General features: G+C 47.2%; 1 protein-coding gene across 2 annotated transcripts; it reads right to left on the bottom strand.

Annotated features, from left to right (window-relative positions):
• Positions 1-1149: 1149 nt before the first annotated feature.
• On the bottom strand, positions 1150-17199 carry HSPA4 (heat shock protein family A (Hsp70) member 4). Of its 2 annotated transcripts, XM_066329421.1 has the most exons (19): positions 17036-17199; positions 12868-12925; positions 11086-11226; positions 10761-10883; positions 10216-10315; positions 9691-9824; positions 8135-8379; positions 7679-7755; positions 7254-7405; positions 7025-7131; positions 6557-6690; positions 5933-6114; positions 5498-5584; positions 4875-5027; positions 4292-4417; positions 3481-3588; positions 3079-3198; positions 2525-2686; positions 1150-2327 (listed from the first exon to the last, which is right to left on the bottom strand). In XM_066329421.1, the coding sequence occupies exons 1-19, from the start codon at positions 17140-17142 to the stop codon at positions 2133-2135; spliced, it is 2511 nt and encodes an 836-aa protein (XP_066185518.1). In that variant the 5' UTR covers positions 17143-17199; the 3' UTR covers positions 1150-2132. The 2 variants fall into 2 exon arrangements, with proteins under 2 accessions (XP_066185518.1, XP_066185519.1); XM_066329422.1 differs by lacking the exon at positions 17036-17199 and having other exon boundaries at positions 11086-11162.
• Positions 17200-18255: the final 1056 nt, after the last annotated feature.

The following is an 18255-nucleotide window of genomic DNA, read 5'->3' as shown; positions in this document are numbered from 1 at the left end:
GGCCGGGACACCGGGCTGGGCAGGGCCGGGACACCGGGCTGGCCGGGACACCGGGCTGGGCAGGGCCCGACCCCGCGGCGGTGGGTCCGGAACGATTCCCGGGCTCCAGGCCCAGCTCCGCCGTCGCTCCGGCGGCTCCGGCCGCGGCCACCGCTGTGCCCCGGTCCCCAGGGGGAGAGCCCGGCCTGACCCGCCTCAGCGCCCCTCAGCCGCGGCCGGGCCGAGCGCCCGCGGACAGCGAGGGGAGCCCGGCGGCGGGGAGGCACGGCACGGCACGGGAAGGGAAGGGAAGGGAGGGCACAGGAAGGGACGGCAAGCGCCGCTGGGCAGAGGAGGAGCCGGGCCGGCCCCGCAGCTCCCCCGGCGGCCGGGAGGGCCCAGCCCGGGGTGCTCAGTGCCCGCTCCGGGCCCCGCTGCCGCTCCCCGGGCACTGAACGGGCTCCCCAGGGAAGGGTCACGGTGCCAGCGCCGGAATGGCTGTGCAGGGGCAGGAGGTGGACTCACTGATCGCTCCGGGTCCCTTCTAACGCAGGGCGTTCATGCCGTGGTTGTGATTCATTACAGGGAGCCGTAAGTCACACCCACCGCACCCAGCCACAACCCGCCCGGCAGAGCTCCGGCACGGCCCAGGAACCGGGGACACGGCCCAGGAGCCGGGGACACCGCCCTGGAACCGGGGACACGGCCCAGGAACCGGGGACACGGCCCTGGAACCGGGGACACGGCCCAGGAGCCGGGGACACGGCCCGGGAACCGGGGACACGGCCCTGGAACCGGGGACACAGCCCTGGAACCGGGGACACGGCCCTGGAACCGGGGACACGGCCCAGGAGCCGGGGACACAGTCCAAGAACCACGGACACAGCCCTGGAACCACGGACACAGCCCTCGAACCAGAGACACGGCCTAGGAACCGGGGACACAGTCCAAGAACCGGGGACACAGCCCTGGAACCACGGACACAGCCCAGGAACCGGGGACACAGTCCAAGAACCACGGACACAGCCCTGGAACCACGGACACGGCCCAGGAACCGGGGACACAGCCCTGGAACCGGGGACACAGCCCAGGAGCCGGGGACACAGCCCTCTCCTCCACCCCGGCCCCGCGCCCTCCCTCGGCGTCGCAATCAACAGCTGCAGCAGGTGATCCAGTAGAATCCAGTGCATTTATTTCTTGCAATAACTGCATGGGTGTTTTTCAGCTTTGGATTTTAACACATACAAATTCATTTTTGCAAGTTTAATGACAATCAGTACTAGAAGCAAATCATTGTATAAAGCTCATAGAAAAAAAAAACAAAACAAAACAAACTAACATATCCGTCAGTTCTTGGTTTTCCTGGAAAAAAAAGAAACCAAACCAAAAAACCAAGCATTCCAAATGAAGGCCTCGTGGAAGCAAGCATACCCCTGCCAGAAAAAGTTAGGAACAAGTCAGAATCAACTATCAGCATAGGCAGCTGAAATACAAGTATTCACTCTTTCTACAAGCAGCTAATTTAACTAGAGACAAGTTTACAGGGCCTAATTAGCTGGGGAGCTTGTGAGAAACTCACTCCCCTGTCCAGGAGCACATTCTGAGTCTGATCTGCAGTCTGGGCTAAGGAATAAAGGTGCTGATGAACCACCCCCTGCTCTGCAAACCTCCTGTAACCATCAACTGTTCCAGTGCAAATCAGAGTGAGTCCAGAGCAGGCATCAACGCTAAACCGAGAGCAATGGAAGACTCTGCCTTGGCTCTCCCCTGCCCTCCCTGTAGTGCCAGTGCTGCAATCCACAGGGAAAGGGAAGAGCAGGGTGCACATCAGACTTCAGATGTTGCTGTCTCCCTCTTTCAAGCGAGAATTGACTCAGCCTGGACATTAAAAATGGAGAAGCAGCTTATGGCTGTTCCTAGAGGTCTAGTTAGACTACCAAAACTTCTAAATACAATCAATAAAGGCAAACACTGCTGAGCTGAGCGAGTCCTTCGCCACCTCCGTGTCCTGGCCTGCTGCCCTGCCCAAACCTCCCCAAGAGTTACCAAGAGCGCCGTGGGATTCACTTGCTTCAGTTTGTATTCAGAACGTACAAAGTTGACAACTTAAAGCTTTATTGTAGTTTGCAATAATATAAACAAGTGCTGAAAATTCAGTCAATGTCCATTTCTGGAAGCTTCTTCTCGGAGGCTGTGGGGCCAGAGCCCTGCTCGGGGGGCTGGGGTCCACTCCCATCCCCCTGCCCATCCAATGGTCCGTTGGCTTCCGTCGCCTTCTGCTCCTCCTTCGGCAGCTCCACCTTGGGCTTGGGTTTGTTCACTATGGGATTGCAGATATTTGCCAACTCCTGGAAAACACAGACAGGACACGTCCTTACAAATGGTTTTGTCCCCCTCACAGATGAACTGCAATTTTTCAAACCACCAGTTGGGAATACTCCAGTTGAGGGTTGATGCTCTGTGGTACTTTTGGGATTTCTCACCTTGATAAAGCAATAAACACAAACATTCACAGAAATACAGTGAGTTATGTAGAAAAGCTTACTTTTGCTTTAGCTTGTATGTCTTTTGCTTTTATAACTGGGTCCAAAGTAAGACTCCTCTTGTTCTGAAGGTTGAGGTTGTTGTTCATCCACTCCATGGCTTCATTGGTGCTCTTCTCCACCTTTGCCACGTCTGCTTCATCGAGATGCTCGTACAGTTCATCCTGCAACACCCAAACAGGAGCGGCTGTGTCAGGGTTTGAGCACAAACTGCATCCTGATTTCCTCCAAACTTGGCTTCAAAATACTAAAGACCATTTAGCCAAGAGCTGCTGTGGTTAACAAATCAACTGAACTGATCAGCCACAGCTCGGTAACAGAGCCTGAAGTTCTCCTGCTGCTGGCATTTTGCCTCCATGAGGAAATCAACACCTGATTAAAAAGAGACTGAGATGTTACAAGACCCAAAATCCCCTTCTGAAAATCTGTAAAACATCAAGAACTCATAAGCTCACTGGCAGGTTGCACCAGATTTTTGTCTGAAGCAGGTTACCTAAAGTTCATAAAATATTTGTACCACTTCCTTGCATTTTCCAGAAATTAAGTATGGAAATACCTTTGCTTTGAATGCATGAACAGCTTTCATGTACTGCTGGATTTGCTTCCCCAATTCCTCAAATGCTTTTGGTCTTTCCTCTGATTCTTGGAATCTTGCTTGAATAGGCTGACCCAGAGTCTGAAACAAAAGACAACAGGTATCAAAACTCATGGGGCATCACTGAGGGATCCTCAAGGTTTGACAGAATACATCAACTTTCCTGAACTCCTCACAGCTCTGACTCTTCCCTCAACTTACAGGAGAGACTGAGCCTCCCTCAGCTCTGTTCTTACAGGTCTGTTGGAGATCTGCTCCTCACACACTTACAGTCCAAAGCTGTTTGTTACCTCAGACAGCTCCTCACTGGAACAACGTTCTCCAGCTTCAGTAAATTCCCACGGGAATGTAAGAACCACTCACCTTCAGTTCTGCCAATTTATCAATGTATATTTGTTTGGGCTGGTCTTCACCATCTTCATAAAGCCAAATTTCTGTATCTTCCAGCTTCAGTGTGAAGCTATTTCGATCCTGCAGCAATGCACACAAAACAGGCAGGTGAGATCATTTATTAGGTGACAAATGGCATTAAATGGTACCTGGAACCTTTCTGAAAGGGTTGTATTTTTAGAATATAAGGAACTCTTTTTTCTATTTTAGTGAAAAATAAGAAATAAAATATTCTTCTTTATAGATTTGTGGTGGATTCTCGGCCCAAGGAAGAACCATGTGGGACAGCCACAGTTCAGATCAATTACTGTCACATAAAAGGCTTTTTTTGTCCCCTGCATGTTTCCATTGTCACTACATGAGCAAGCCTGAGAACAGAGGGGAACTTTTCTTTAGCAAAGGTGCCATAAATGTCACCTGGTATGTCTCAGTTTGGGCTCTGCAGACACCTGGCTGGCAAAGCTCCATTGTAGCCAATGGAGATGCAGTCAGGTGTTCAGATTCATCCCTAAAAGCAGAGTTAAATTTACTGCACACCCAGCTCCTTCAGTACAGCAGGGAAAGCTGATTAGTAACACCAAGAGATTTTTAGGCAACCAGTTCAGACACAGGTGCCCACACATAAGATTACCATCAGAGCCAGAAAGGTTACAATTATTTCCTCAAATTCCAAGTCTGAATTTGTAATTTATATAAACAAAAGTATGTTACAGAGGTCAAGAGTTACTAAATCCAACTGCTGACTGTACCACAATGTATGAGGACAATCAGCAGCAGTACTCACATCCTCACTGATGAATTTCTCGTAAACACCGCAGAGTTTGTCTCTCATTTCATACACGTACTCCTCCACTGCATTCTTGGCATCATTCCTCTCCTTCTCCAGCTTATCCTGCATTATCATCTTACCCTGGGAACAAGGTGTCAAATTAATTGGCTGAAAAGCTTATTATTTAACATTTATTTCCAGGACACTTTGTTAGCAAAGGCTCAGACCAGATGAAGATTTTGCAAAGCTGTGATTTACAGAACTGTTCTAACACAGCACTGAAAACTCATTTCAGTTTTGGTGTGATGTCCAATACAGCACAGGATGATCCTCCTCCAGCTGAGGAACCTCCACCCTGAGGGTCACCTGCACCTTGTACCTGCAGGTGATTCTGGAGGTTTCCAGGAGAACAGCTCTTTGAGAGTGACAGCTCCCCTGACCAGGAGCAATGAATGTATTCTGCCTCCACGGGGCACTGTTGTTCCTTTCAGACTTCTAACTGCTTGTTTTATTCCTTTTAATCCTTTCCTTGACCATCCTTAACAACATTTCTGGAGACCAACAAGTGACATTTTTAGCTTGGGCAAGAAGAATTTACCTCGTTCTCAATGAACAAGTTGAGCATGTCCTTCCCAATCTGCCACACCAGCTGGTTCTCGATGGGAAGGTCCACTGTGGTCGTCTTCACTTTGGCCTTCTTGGCCTGGGGTGGCTGATCCACCTTCTTGTCCTTTGAGTCAGCCTGACAAGTCTGCATTAAAAATACAGAAAGACATTCACAGTAAAAACAGCGTTGTTCAACGGGAGCAAACAAGGTTTACATCAGGAGCTGGTTCTCAACAAGAGAAGCAATCACTCCCTGCCATTCTGACACCTCAGCTGCTGAAGCCTGAGACAATTAATGCAGCCACTGACCTTTCCTGGACACTCTGACTGGATTCACAGGGGAGGGTGCTCATGGCAGAACACTGTTACTGAATACTAAATGACTACTTCTTCCCTGAACAGGAGAGTTCCCCCATTTTATCAGTACTGGGTCACCTGACAGGTCTGCAGTTATCAGTGCATTTGTGTCCTTTCTAGAGCTCCAGTCACAATAGACCACCAGTGCACTGAAATAAATGTTCAGCTTCCAGAACCATGACAAAGGCAACAGGTATGCTCACACTCCTCATATTCTCAGGAATCTCATGAAAGTAAGGTCTCAAATGCTGCTGTTACCTCCATTTCTTCAGACTCTGCCTTATTTTCAGGCTGGGTTTGCTGCTGCTCTTCAGCCTTTTGTTGCTCCTCGTCTACTTGCATCTTCTGAAATTCAGAGAGATCCAATTTCACACATTATACAAATGCAGATCACTGTTTCAGTTCCTAGGCTGATCCCTCAACACCTCTAATGCTCTTTAGGCAAAACAAACAGAACGAAAACTGAAGGAATAAATTATGAGCTCCCACTCTTTGCTCCAGCAAGCCACAGCTCCATCATTAAGAATTTGATCTACATCTCAAGTCCTGGTTTCAAGAGATCTATGACTGGTGTAACACATTACACCATTTCAGTAGTGGGCACGTGTAGTAAAGCCTTACACAAGGCTGAGCCCTTGGCCAGCTGTGCCTCATGGGGGTTGTGAGCAGCTGGAGCAGTGAGGCTGTTGTTACCTCCTCCTCCTTGGCGTGCTGATCCGTCTCCATGGGCTCCTCGTTCTCATCGGATTTATGAACCTCCACCAGAGATGCACTGGAGACGCTGAAGATGCCATGGATGTTTACTCTGACTTTGACCTTCACTTTGGAACTGGATCCATCTGTTTGAGGAGTGACCTTCTGAACCAAGAAATGAGCTAAACAGAGAGGAAAAAAGCAAACCCTTTTGATTAACCTAAGTGCTGAATGCAAAGTAAACCGCAACTGCTGCAGACACAGCTCACTGCAATGTGCTCAGGGAATGTTAAAACCTCTTTCAGTTGGACAATCCAGAATTTTCACTCAGCCATGCTGGGGCACAGCTGTTGGGAATTCCTTATGTAAAACCTGGTGTTACTTCTTTTTCAGAGCAAAAGACTGCACAACTCTCAGTGTGCCCCTTCCAGGTTTGCTCCAGTATTAGGATGCTCTTTTTACCCATAAACTTCCTGTTACTCCACCTATTTTACTGAAAATCCATTTGAAATGTTGTCCTGAGAGCATTTGCAGTAGGCTGCATATCCAGATTACATAATTAGACAGAAAAGATTGAAACATAGAAAAGACTCTTAGTTATTAAAGGTACAGAAAGGTGCTAACCTATAGCAGGGTCTGGGTAAGGCAGCTCCTTGGGGGAACTGTAGTAGGCCTCCAGAGTGAAGGGCTCCTTCCTGTAGAAAGTGAGGACCTTGGAAAAGGGAGCAGGGTGGTTCTTGGGGAAGACCTCACAGTCACTGCAAGAGAAAACACAGCCTGTGTTCAGTATGGCAACCACTGGTAAGGTAACAAAACACTTCTAGATGCTCTTAGGGGAAGAGTTTCCTTAAGAAGTGACAAGCCTGTCCTGATCCTTTAAGCTAAGTAACACAAACAGCCATGCAGAAGTGCCAAACTGCCACTCAACCTTGGTCTTATTTTCCACCATCAAGTATCAAAAGTGGAGTGTTACATGGGCATTAAACCCTGGAAATACCCTGTTCTAAGGGTATTTACTGATGTTTGCTATTTACTCTAGCCATGTGCAGTAATTTTAAGCTGTAACATACAAGAAGACTGTACTGGTCTTACCACAGGCCTTCCTCTGCTGGCGAATTCCATCGCAAAGAGATGGGATATGGTATCAAATCTGTGATAGAAAACTCTCTCACTTTGAAAGCCGGGGACAAAATTGCACACTGCAAGAGCACAAAAGCCACATTACAAATATTCAGACTTTTGGTGAACAAGCATTTCATTCAGCAAGTAGCTACTGATGCTGCTGAATATTCTCACAGCTAAAACAAACAGCACTTTTTACCTGCAGTGCACAGCCTCGTGCCACAGCCTCATCTGCATTCAGGGTCGTACTGACTTCTTTGCCAAAAAATTTACTGATCTTCTCTTTTACCGCAGGGATTCTTGTGGTACCACCAACTATCTCTACCGCATAAATATCCTCCTTCTTCAACCCTAGAAAGGAGTCAGACTATAGATGAAACGCTTCTTGTTCACATGAATACACCGACACCATAAACCAGAAGTTTTAACAGACCAACTTTGGGCTAAGTTTCTAAGCAGTAAAAATTTCAGCTCTCGGCTTGAGCGAGAAAGTTTTTTAAATCTTGTAACTCCTAAGCAAGAAATTGTTGTTTGTGGTAAACCCTTGTGTCCAACATGCAAAGGAAGCCTGTACTCTGGGGGCTCCTGTCTGCATGCAGAGCCCCCCACCCCACACCCACTTACTGGCTTGCTCCAGCACGCTGCGAAGGGGCGGCTCCACTCTGGCCAGGAGTCCTTCACACATCTCTAAAAACTTGCCTCTGTTGGAAGAAGCCATAAACACAAGCTCTAGCACACCATAAGCAACGTTGCAAACAACAGGATGGCCAAACTGAAGGAATGCCACGTTCACTGTGTACTGCAGGGTTCTCTCTCCCCCAGTCCTAGCTTTATACTTCAGTATATTCTCCCAGACAAAACCTGGCTCCTGGAACCCTGGCGTGCAACATTCCCAACCCTCCCTCCTGACTCAAGGCCACTGACCAGGCTCTGAACATCTTGATTTCCAGCAGCGTTCCTGCTCATGTTGTTCTTTGATTTCTCAGCCCCCTGCAGTCCTGAGAGCTGACTCTTCACACCAAGTTTTTAACTGCCTGAAGGGCACTCTGAGGTTTCCCCTTGTAGACGAGCCAAGGTTACCTGTTCATGGTTCCAGACACATCTATATCATTCATGAAGCACTCTATGTTCATGGGCAGGTCGGAGGCATTGGCACTCATCAGCTTCTTCAGCCTCTCACACTCCTGGTACAGCCTCAGCAGCGCTCGGATCTTGGACTTGATGTCCAGTTTGTATTTCTTCCCAAACTCCTCACAAAAGTATTCCACCAACACCTCGTCAAACTTCCTGCCTCCAAGGGCTGTATCAAACGCTGTAGCAAGAACCTTAAAGGAAAAGGAACCCTTCAGTAACAGCACAATGTGCCCTTACCCAATGAAAGCAATTAGCAGTTAACATCAAAGCAGTGCTTTGTTTCTAATATAGTTAACTCTAAGTGAAAGAAATTGCCCTTCCTGGAATGAGGTGACAACTGCTTTAAAAGGAATTTAGGGAGACAGGGCAGCACTTAGCAACACAATCTGTTCCCATAGCCTGTGCTGGGACCAGATCTGTTTCCAAATTCTGCTTAGCCACTGTCAGTTTGAGTCACATCCCAGTTAAATATTTGATGCCTCCTAAGGGTGGAACAAGCTTACACCAAGCTAAAAATAAAAAAGGAAGAAAATAAATTATATTAACTCCTAAAACAGGTGCTTCTTTTTGATGAAGGAATTATCTGTAAAGAACACCTGTAGCCCATCCACCTCAGCTCATTCTGCTCTGTGAACACACCAGGAATTTATGTTTTTAGGAACAGAAATCAGTGAAGTATCACATCACCCTCAATATCCCTTCAGATGGCTTTGGCCTCTACACTGGCTAACAGCTCTGGACCCCAAAGCATCCCTTCCACACTGCCACAGCTCCCCAGTTTAAACAACAAATCCCAGAGAAACACAAAGGGTACATTTCCTCACTAAATAAAACTATGAGAATGAGTATTGTCAGAACATTTCTCGGCATTTCACTACCTCAAGCTTTAAATTTTGCATCTGTTTCTCCAGCCAACCACGAGAAAGGTATTGTAACTGTGAAGTCCAGATTGTAGCAATAATAATAATAATAATAATAATCTGGCAAGAAATCTTAGTATTTACTGGAAAACAGCAATGCTTTGGCAGTGTACACTCAGAAATACACTGTCATCTGCTGAGCTTCCACTGGCAGCTTAAAGCAATCAGGAATGTTTCTTCTCTCGGACATAAGCACCACAGTGAGGGCTCAGAGACAATGTCTGTCACTTACATCACTGCAGTAATTTCTGCTTTAACACTAGATCTCATGACTGAACTCTAGTATTTTTTCGAAAGCAGCACAGTCAGATATGATGATTTCTGAATAAACCATTTAATCCAGGTTTTTCATTCTTTGCCAGAGTCTGCTGATTGAGGCATGTTTGCTTCCTCCCCACACTGCTCAGAAGCTCTCTAGTTCCCTGCCCCTCTTTTTGCTCCACACAAAGTGCAATTTAAGAGCCTGAACCGAGCTGTGTGGATGCCCCTCTGTGAAGCCAGGCAGGCTGGCCTGCCACAGTCCATGGATGTGCTGATGGATGCTCTACAGAGAATTAAATGCATGTGTAACAGCTTGTTTACTTTCAGTTTGCCTTTGTTGAATGCACAAACAGAAACTTGATACGCAGAATGCCCCATGTCCACAAAAACAACGTTCCGTGGCTTTTCCTCCAAGGCAGGCAGGTCTTGCTTATAGATCCCATATGCAAGGGCAACTGCAGAAACAAAAGGATGGTTAGGACATAGAGGTTTGTAATTATCAAGAAATAAGAGGTATTCAGGAATCAGCATTAGCATTTCATTGTGCTTCTCCAGCTACAGACATTGAATAACCCAAATTCCCAATGCTAAGGAAACATGGAAGAACTTTAAACAGCACCAGCCCTCCCTCAGCTGCACTAAAACAGAAATTCACCAAATATTTTTATGCCTTTGTAAAGCAACGAAACACAATGAAGATTATAATTTAAGAAACTTTCTGATCAACTCATCTATTTCAAGTCTATAAAACCAGCTGGGATTCTAGAAAGCAAGGCTCACTGGCAGAATAAAAGCCCTCAGATGTAGCAAAACTGCATCACACAGTCGGGGAGAGGAAGGAATTACCTGCAGTCGTTTCATTGATTAGTTTCAGACAGTTGAGACCAGCAATCTGGGTAGCATCCATCACAGATCTCCTTTCTGCATCTGTGTAGAAACAAGGAACCTGCAAGGAGGTGAGAGAGCCAATATTAACATTTACAGGAGCCACCTTGAAGACACAGTTACAAGGCTGGACAGTGAGCACAGCTGAGGCCTCCTTCAAATGCTGTGTTCATTTCAGTTGCAATAGACAAATGCAAAAAACCCCAAACAAACATAAAAACAAAGTTGCTTTTTCCATTCCACATCACAAGCCAGTCATTTTTGGAGCTCATAATCAGAAACAGGTATCAAATCTTATTTATGCTGCCAAGTAGCAGCAATTTAAGACCATTAAAGATGTAAGTCTAGTTTCCAAGAGGTGTAAGATTCAGTTGAAACAGAAAAGAAAGATACCTGGACGTTCAATTGACTGGCCAATTTAATGAGATGTAATTTAATGCTGCAGCCAGTTCAGTTCAGTTCAGCCAGGAACTAAGTTCTGTGCATTTTGTTGGATTCATACTTACAGAAACAACACAATCAACCACAGGCTTCTTAAGCGCATTCTCAGCGGTCTCCTTTAATTTGGTCAGAAGCATTCCTGTCACCTGCTCAATTGTAAAGTTTCTTTCTTCTTCCATATACATGGCCTTCAAATAAAAATTGTGCACACTCATTACACTGCAGTGGAGCCCATGCACCATCCCCATTATCAGCCTTTCATTCCCTTCCCTGTTAAGGCTTTCCATTCAAAAGAGAACACAAACTACAGTGAGCAGATTCAAAACAGAGAATAAAAGGAAACTTTATCAGTTTCCTCCTCTGGCTCTTTCTCAGACATGCCAGACTTACCTTGATGCCAGTTGAGCCTGTTGGCAGCTGGACAAGTTCATAGGCAAGGCTTGCTTTTTCAGCTTGAACAAAGGGATCTGAGAATGCACGACCATGAAATCTTTTAAAACTTTGAACTGTATTCTTTGCATTTGAAATAACCTAGAGAAAAAGAAATCTTTAATACAACGTGGCAGGGGACCATCTGAATTTCAAACAGAAGACAGAGTTTTGTTCTCATGCTTCTCCCGCCGGAATATTTTTGTCATTTGTATCTTAACAGCATTTGGGCAGGTGCTGGGAGGCAACTTCCCTCTGGCTGCTCAGGGAACCTACAGGAATTTGAGATGGAAAATAGAATGTACGCTAAAAACTGAGCCAAGACTATAAAATATTGATTACAGCACTCAAATTTCATAGTGCATGTGTAGGAAACTCTTTAGAACTGTTAGCAAAGCCTCTTTCCCACTTACCTGTTCTCTACCCCCGACCTTTCTACATCAGTGATTGCCCAAACAGAACAAGCACATGGATGTAAATTCCAGCTCAGGTTCATCACATGCACATGACACTCAACACACAGATATTCTCACAAAACAGCTCAAGGACCTGCTCATGAAGCTTTAAAAGGTCAGGATGTCCCTGAAGATGATACTGTCACCTTGACTTAACTGGGAGGAGGTGGACTGACTTTCATCACCAGCAGGGATGAGCACAGAGAAGTGAAAGCCCATCCCAGCTGGCTTCATGTAGCACAAGGGAAGGGAACTGTGTCAGTGGCAGCAGAGTGAGGCACGCACTGAGAGCACAGCACTGAGAGCACAGCACTGAGAGCAGACAGGCAGGTGCACAGAGCTTTACCTGGAGCTGGCCTCAGGCACGTGGCTACCTCCTAAGTAACTGGGGCTGGATGTTCTCTAAGTTTAGTCTGTGCAGGACACACTCATCTCTACGGGGCTCTGCACCAATGGATTTCGTTAAGCTAAGCAGACACTCAATTCCAGAAAAAACTGCTGTGTTTGGTTCTAGTACAGTTGTGCTGTTCTTGAATAACATGGCTGTGTCCAGGGATTTTTGTATTTTAGATAAAGAATCTTCACACATCTCTAGGCTTTTTAGGCTAAGAAAAACCAGCTGTTTGACTAGTCACTTCCTGTAGAAGGCTTGAAAAAAATAAATCATCTTTTATAGGGGTTACTTACACAGCAACATAAAATCTGATACAGCAGGACCCAAATACCACAAATAGGACAAATCAGCTTAACTTCTTCTCAGTCCTTAAATCACTTTTACCTGCCTATAGCAACAGAAACTCAGACTGTGGGCAGGAACACCCAAGAGAGATATTTAGGCTGCAGTTCAGCCACAAAGGGTCAAGAAAGCTCTATCTATTTACACTCAAATATGCTCCCTTTCTGCCAAAATCATGCATTTAATGAAATTCTATAGAACAGAGTCACATAATTAAAAGCCACCCTAAAGCACAGGAACTGGAACAAGCAGGGTGAAGCATCACTGCTCAGCTGTATAATTTATGTTCGCAACTTAAAAAAAAAAAATCAGTAATTATCAGAATTCCTTAAGAGGCACAGCTTTATTCTGTACAATTCATCACGTGCAAGGATCAGCCCTGAGATTTCTCTGCCAGATGACAAAGCAGCAGCCCGTGGTGAAGAGCTGAGGGCAGCTGAGCTGTTGATCAGTTAAGGAGACACCAGAGCAGCAGCTCAGGGACGCTGTTACCTGCAGGGACAAAGCACACACTGCTGCCCTGAGGCTGCTCTACCCACACCCCAGGCTCACCTGGCTTTTAGCTGCAGCACCAATGGAGCGGTTCTTGGGCCCAAAGGATATACAGGCTCTGCAAGGAAAAGAGTCAGGTCAGTCCGTGACTCGACAGCTGCACTGCACATCTTTTGGGTAAAAAGCACTGACACTGTCTAGAACATCACTGGTCTCATTAATATGATTTGGTCCATTACAAAAGCTGGTCACTCGCTGCAATGTGTGCATGGAACGTTCTGTGGATTCTGGGAAAAAGCAGCATTATAATTGCATTTAGGACAGCAACAGTCCTCCCTGCAGAACAGCACTAAGCCAAAGCCATCCATGCTCTTTGAAGGCTCCCATCTCAGCACTGACTGGGCACAGCCTTATCTCAGCACCTGCCCGTGGGTGATGCACTCAGAGAGAAGCTGGGTGCCATTAACACGGCAAACACGCGACTGCCCAGCAGCCACACACGAGGTAAAGCAGAGATTAAGGAAAATGTTCCTTCGTGTCTGTGGCAGATGCTAACTGAGCTTTCCAGTTTTAAGGCAAACCCTTCAAGAGCAGGAAGAAACTACCTGCAGAGAAAGATTGGTCTTTCAGAGTTCCATCTGTACCCACTGAAGTAACACGGAGCACAAAACGAGATACTGTGTTTTCTCCCCCCTGCTTTGTGACAGTCTGCAGCTCTGAAGAAAAAAAAACCTCCTTTCTGGAGAAATTCCTTGGCTGATTAAGCCTCTTGATTTACATATTTAACAAACTGTAGGAGCCCTAAGAAAACAAAATCCAGCCCTCTAATCCAAGCTGCTCGTACCACTGAGGTGAGGGTGGTGGGGGGAACCCTGCCATTAGGCAGGCAGATCTTTACTGCTCACACAACATGCCAGCAGTCTAATTAAGCTGCCCTCCATGCAGCAGGTGAAGAATCTGCTTTACAGCAGAGTGATGCCACAGGAAACATTCCAGCTCAGCCTGAGGTTTGGAACTGGGTGTTCCAAGCACAAACTGTCAAAACCAGACCTGAAGGCTGGGCTGATAGAATTGCATTGGGTTTTTATCTTCTCCCAATTTATTAACTGCCTCACAACAACAAATGCAACAAGGCCTACCCTAGAGTATGTGCTGCAACAGAATTATCATTTCTGAATAAATCTGCAGTTGTTTGAAACAATTATTCATGAAATTAGTTTTAGAAAAAAGGTAAGTTTGTGCTCTGCAGACTCTCAGGCCCACACCATGGAACAGGAGGTAAAAATCTAATGAGCCCAGAGCAGGGAGCTGGTTATTAATTTACTCTGGTCTCCTGAAAGGAATTAAAACATGAATTGTTGCCCTTCTCTTGGCCAAGAAAAAGTAGCCAGCTACCTCACTGCAGAATTCACAAACCAAGATCACCTCACCAACACAAATGCACTAATTGAGATGAGAGCCTTGGCAGGGACCCAGCCCAGAAGTGAGTGAAACTAGGAAGAAGAAGGGAGAGAAGGAGGAATTTTCAACCAGTCTCATTCTCCAAATCAGTTCTCAAGAACCAGTAAACTCATGAAATACAAATTACACTATTACACACACAATTTCTAGAAGCTGAATAACTAACCAGTGCATTTTAAGTAAAAACATTCCCAGTGAAGGTGATCAGAGGTCTAATGAAACAACATTAGAAAATTAAAATCTCTGTTTCACATATCAGGAGGCATCTCCTCACCCTCCCACCCACTGCCACTCCCTGGGAAGATTCCCTGTCCCCTGACACTTCATGTCCTCTGCACTGACCCTCAGCACCAGCTCCAGAAGGTCAATCACAATGATTTCATTTAACTCAAGGCCCTTCATCCCAACAGAAATAATTAAACTACCTTGTTTTTTTCTCTCAGTTTCCACTGCCTTTCTCTCTACCACTTTTCCATGTCCAAAGACAGAGTTTGCACAGCTTTGGGATGAGCAAGTTCAACTTTTACGGCATTCCAGAAGAATCTGAGTAGCAGAGCTGAAAGCAGATTCTGTGGGAGTGTCACCTGTGCCACTGAGCTCAGTACAGTGCACTCAGTGGGGTTTATTTGAATCAGATAAATTATTGTAACATACACAAAACACAGTGTTTAACCCTGACCATGAGCCAGTGCCTGAGGAAACCTGCCACCACACCCTGCATCACCTCCCCACTGTGACAACTGCTCAGCACTGACTTTCTGAGCCAGGCTTCTCATTCCAGGTCACTCAAAACCACGCAGAAGTTCTTCTAAAAGAGGAGTCTGCTTGCAGAATGGTTTTCTGCATTCCCTCAGAACAGTACCTGGAGATTAAAGTCCTGTTGAAATCCTCTCCTTTTCATTATGTGCATTTTTTCCAGTTTCACTTCAGGCTCCCATAACTGAATTATTTCCCAAGAGATGCACTGTGTCAGATATTTTATTTAGCACATCTCCTTCAACAAGGGAGATCTGTGCTCACATCTCAAACATATAGACATATTTATCAGCAGAACTTCAACTCCCTGAGGGCCAAATACCTACAGCTATTACAGCACAACTCTGATATTCTCTACATTCAATATTTTCCCAGTACATTCAACCTTCAAACTTCCACATTAGTGAGAACACTCAAGAGATCTCCAGATACTCAAGCACACATGCTGAATTCAAAATTTGCTCCTCCATTTATTCATTGCTTAGAGACAGGAGCAAGCAAACATGGAGGTATTGTCTAATGAGAGGCAAGGTCACTCTGGGCTCTCTGAAGTGATGAGAGGGATCTAAAAAACCCCAAACATTGAGGACGATGCAATTGTCTCACTGAGACAGCTACTTCAGGATCTGCTTAAATAAAACCACACTGCAACAGAGGGGAGGCTCCAGAAACACTTTTGGGACAGCTTTCCCCACAGCTCCTCTCCAGGTCTGATGCCCAATCCTTAATGCAAATTTTTTCCACTTTCATTTGGCAGCTCATTCATAGAGTTTTATCCCAGTTGTGTCTCTCTTTCTTAGGAAGTTCTGTAATAAACAGAGGTGATCCTGTTGAGAATGTGTTAGGAGGGATCATTACATGAGCAGGGCTAGAGTATACTGATCACACTGTATCATGGAATCGTGCAATGATTTGGGTTGGGAGGAGCCTGAAGACCCATCCAGTGCCACCCCAGCCATGGGCAGGGACACCTTCCATTGCTCCAGGTGCTCCAAGCCTCAGCAACCCCACCTTGGGCACTGCCAGGGATCCAGGGGCAGCCACAGCTCCTCTGGGCACCTGTGCCAGCCCTGCCCACCCTGCCAGGGAACAATTCCTGCCCAAAATCCACCTGGGATATACCTCCTCTGTCAGTTTTGAAGCCATTCCCCTTGTCCTGGCACTGCAGGCTGCCGAGCAGCTTTCCAAACTCTAATCCCAGGATAAGGACAAGCCGTGGGGCTCACACCAAGCCCGGTCCTGCTGTGCTGGGGCCGTAGGGGAATGACAGCCGTGCTGCCAGAACACGGCGTGGGAGCACACAGGGAATTAAGGTCTGGCACTTCCAGCAGCCAGGGATGCTTTTCTCTCCACTCACAGCCCCCGTGCCTCTAATCGCAGGAGCACAGCCCGCCTCGGGGGGACAAACCGGCCGTACTGCACCGAAAGGCTGAGAGAGGGCTGGGGCTGTTCAGCCGGGAAATGAGGCGCTTGTGCGGACACCTCACGGCGTCTTCCAGCGCCTGAAGGGGCTACAAGGAAGCTGGAGAGACACTCTGCATCAGGAGCTGGACTGACAGCACAAGGGGGAATGGCTTCAGACTGAAAGGGAAATTGACGTTAGATATAGGATAGAAATTCTTCCCTGTGAGGGTGAGGAGGCACTGGCACAGGTTGCCCACTTAAACTGCGGCTGCTCCATCCCTGGAAGTGTCCCAGGTTAGGCTCCATAGGGTTTAGATCAATCTGGGACAGTGGAAGGTGTCCCTGCCCACGGCAGAGGCGTAGAATCAGATGAGCTTTAAGGTCCCTTCCAGCCTCTTAACATCCTCTGAGTCTGTGACTCTATGAAACGCAGCTGAGCGGGTCTCCCGAAGCCCCCTCCGTGTCAGCGACGCTTTAGCGCTTCTCTGTAAGCACTTTACATCTCCGCTCCTCCCGGCCCCGCCGCTTCCCTCCCTCCCCGGCCCCGCCACGCCGGGCCCCGCGGGCGCCTTGCCGCCGCCTCAGCGCGGCTCTCGGGCTCACTCACGGCGTGCTGCGATCGCTGTACTCGTTGGCGACAGTCTCGATGCCGCCGGCGCGGGCTACGGCAACGTAGCAGCTCTGGAAGCCCAAGTCGATGCCCACGACGGACATGGCGACGGCGCTGAGGGGGGAGCGCGGCACCGGCAATTCTCGAAAGATCCCGTCGGGCCGCGGCCGCGCCGGCGCCGAGGGCGGCCGAGATCTCGCGAGAGCGCGGGGCGCGCGGCGGCGCTCAGGGCGAGGGGCTCTGAGGGCGCCTTTCCCCCTCGCTAAAGTTATTTCCTTGCGTAAGCCGCCAGGAATGGCAGGAAAAGGCGATAAAGTCACAGCTTTGGCAGCGCTGCAAAGGTTCATGAGTTGTTGCCCTAAGTCCGAGGCGGTCGGTGCCACGGAAAAGCTGTTTGGTTAAACTTTTTTCCTTGGCCGTGATGTAAGGACCAGAGGGTGACGGATGTGGTGGATGGAGACGGCACACACACCATGAGATTTAATGATAATAAAAGTACAGCTTCTGGAAACACAGTTTTTGCAGAAAAATGACTGAAATTTAGAATTTTGCGATTTAGACATCCCTGGAAATGTCCCAGGCCAGATTGAACGGGACTTGGAGCAGCCTGGGACAGTGGAAGAAGGTGTCCCTGCCCATGGCAGGAATGGAATGAAATTATTTTTAAGGTCCTTTCAACCCAAACCATCCCGGAATTCGATGTTCTGATTGCTCCCAAATTCCAGCAGAAACTCCAAACCTGGTTTTGATGATCCCAGGCTGAAAAATCTAAGGTGCCATAATTTGAGATTGTGTTAAAAGATCATTTGATACCAAGCGTGCTCCCAATAAAATTCAGCGTATTATATGATTGCTTTATATCCAGCAGGACTTATAGTACACTTGGTCTGTAATCATCACAGAATATTTTAATGTTGTTATATCTCACTGGAGCCCTCTCGCTGCAGTTTGGATGAGTACAGATCCATTGTGTTTCCAGGGCAGTGTTTGGTCACCACGTGCTGTGTGGGCGTGCGGGAGAAAAGTCCTTTTAAGGATCAGGAATCCGTAAAAAGCTAAACAATTTTTAAAAAAAAAATCTCTAGAAGTTCCTGAGACATTCCACGGTCCCAGCAGTGGAGGGAGCAGTGGGCACTGGAGCAGTGTGAAAGGTTCTGCCAAGGGAAGCATTTTAAGATGAAAACACGAAGGACTGGTGAATTCCTCCTGACACAAAC

Source organism: Sylvia atricapilla, chromosome 14, assembly GCF_009819655.1.
Source record: "Sylvia atricapilla isolate bSylAtr1 chromosome 14, bSylAtr1.pri, whole genome shotgun sequence".
Lineage (NCBI taxonomy): Eukaryota > Metazoa > Chordata > Aves > Passeriformes > Sylviidae > Sylvia > Sylvia atricapilla.
The sequence above is the reverse complement of the archived record's forward strand: the minus strand, read 5'-3'. Positions and strand labels throughout refer to the sequence as shown.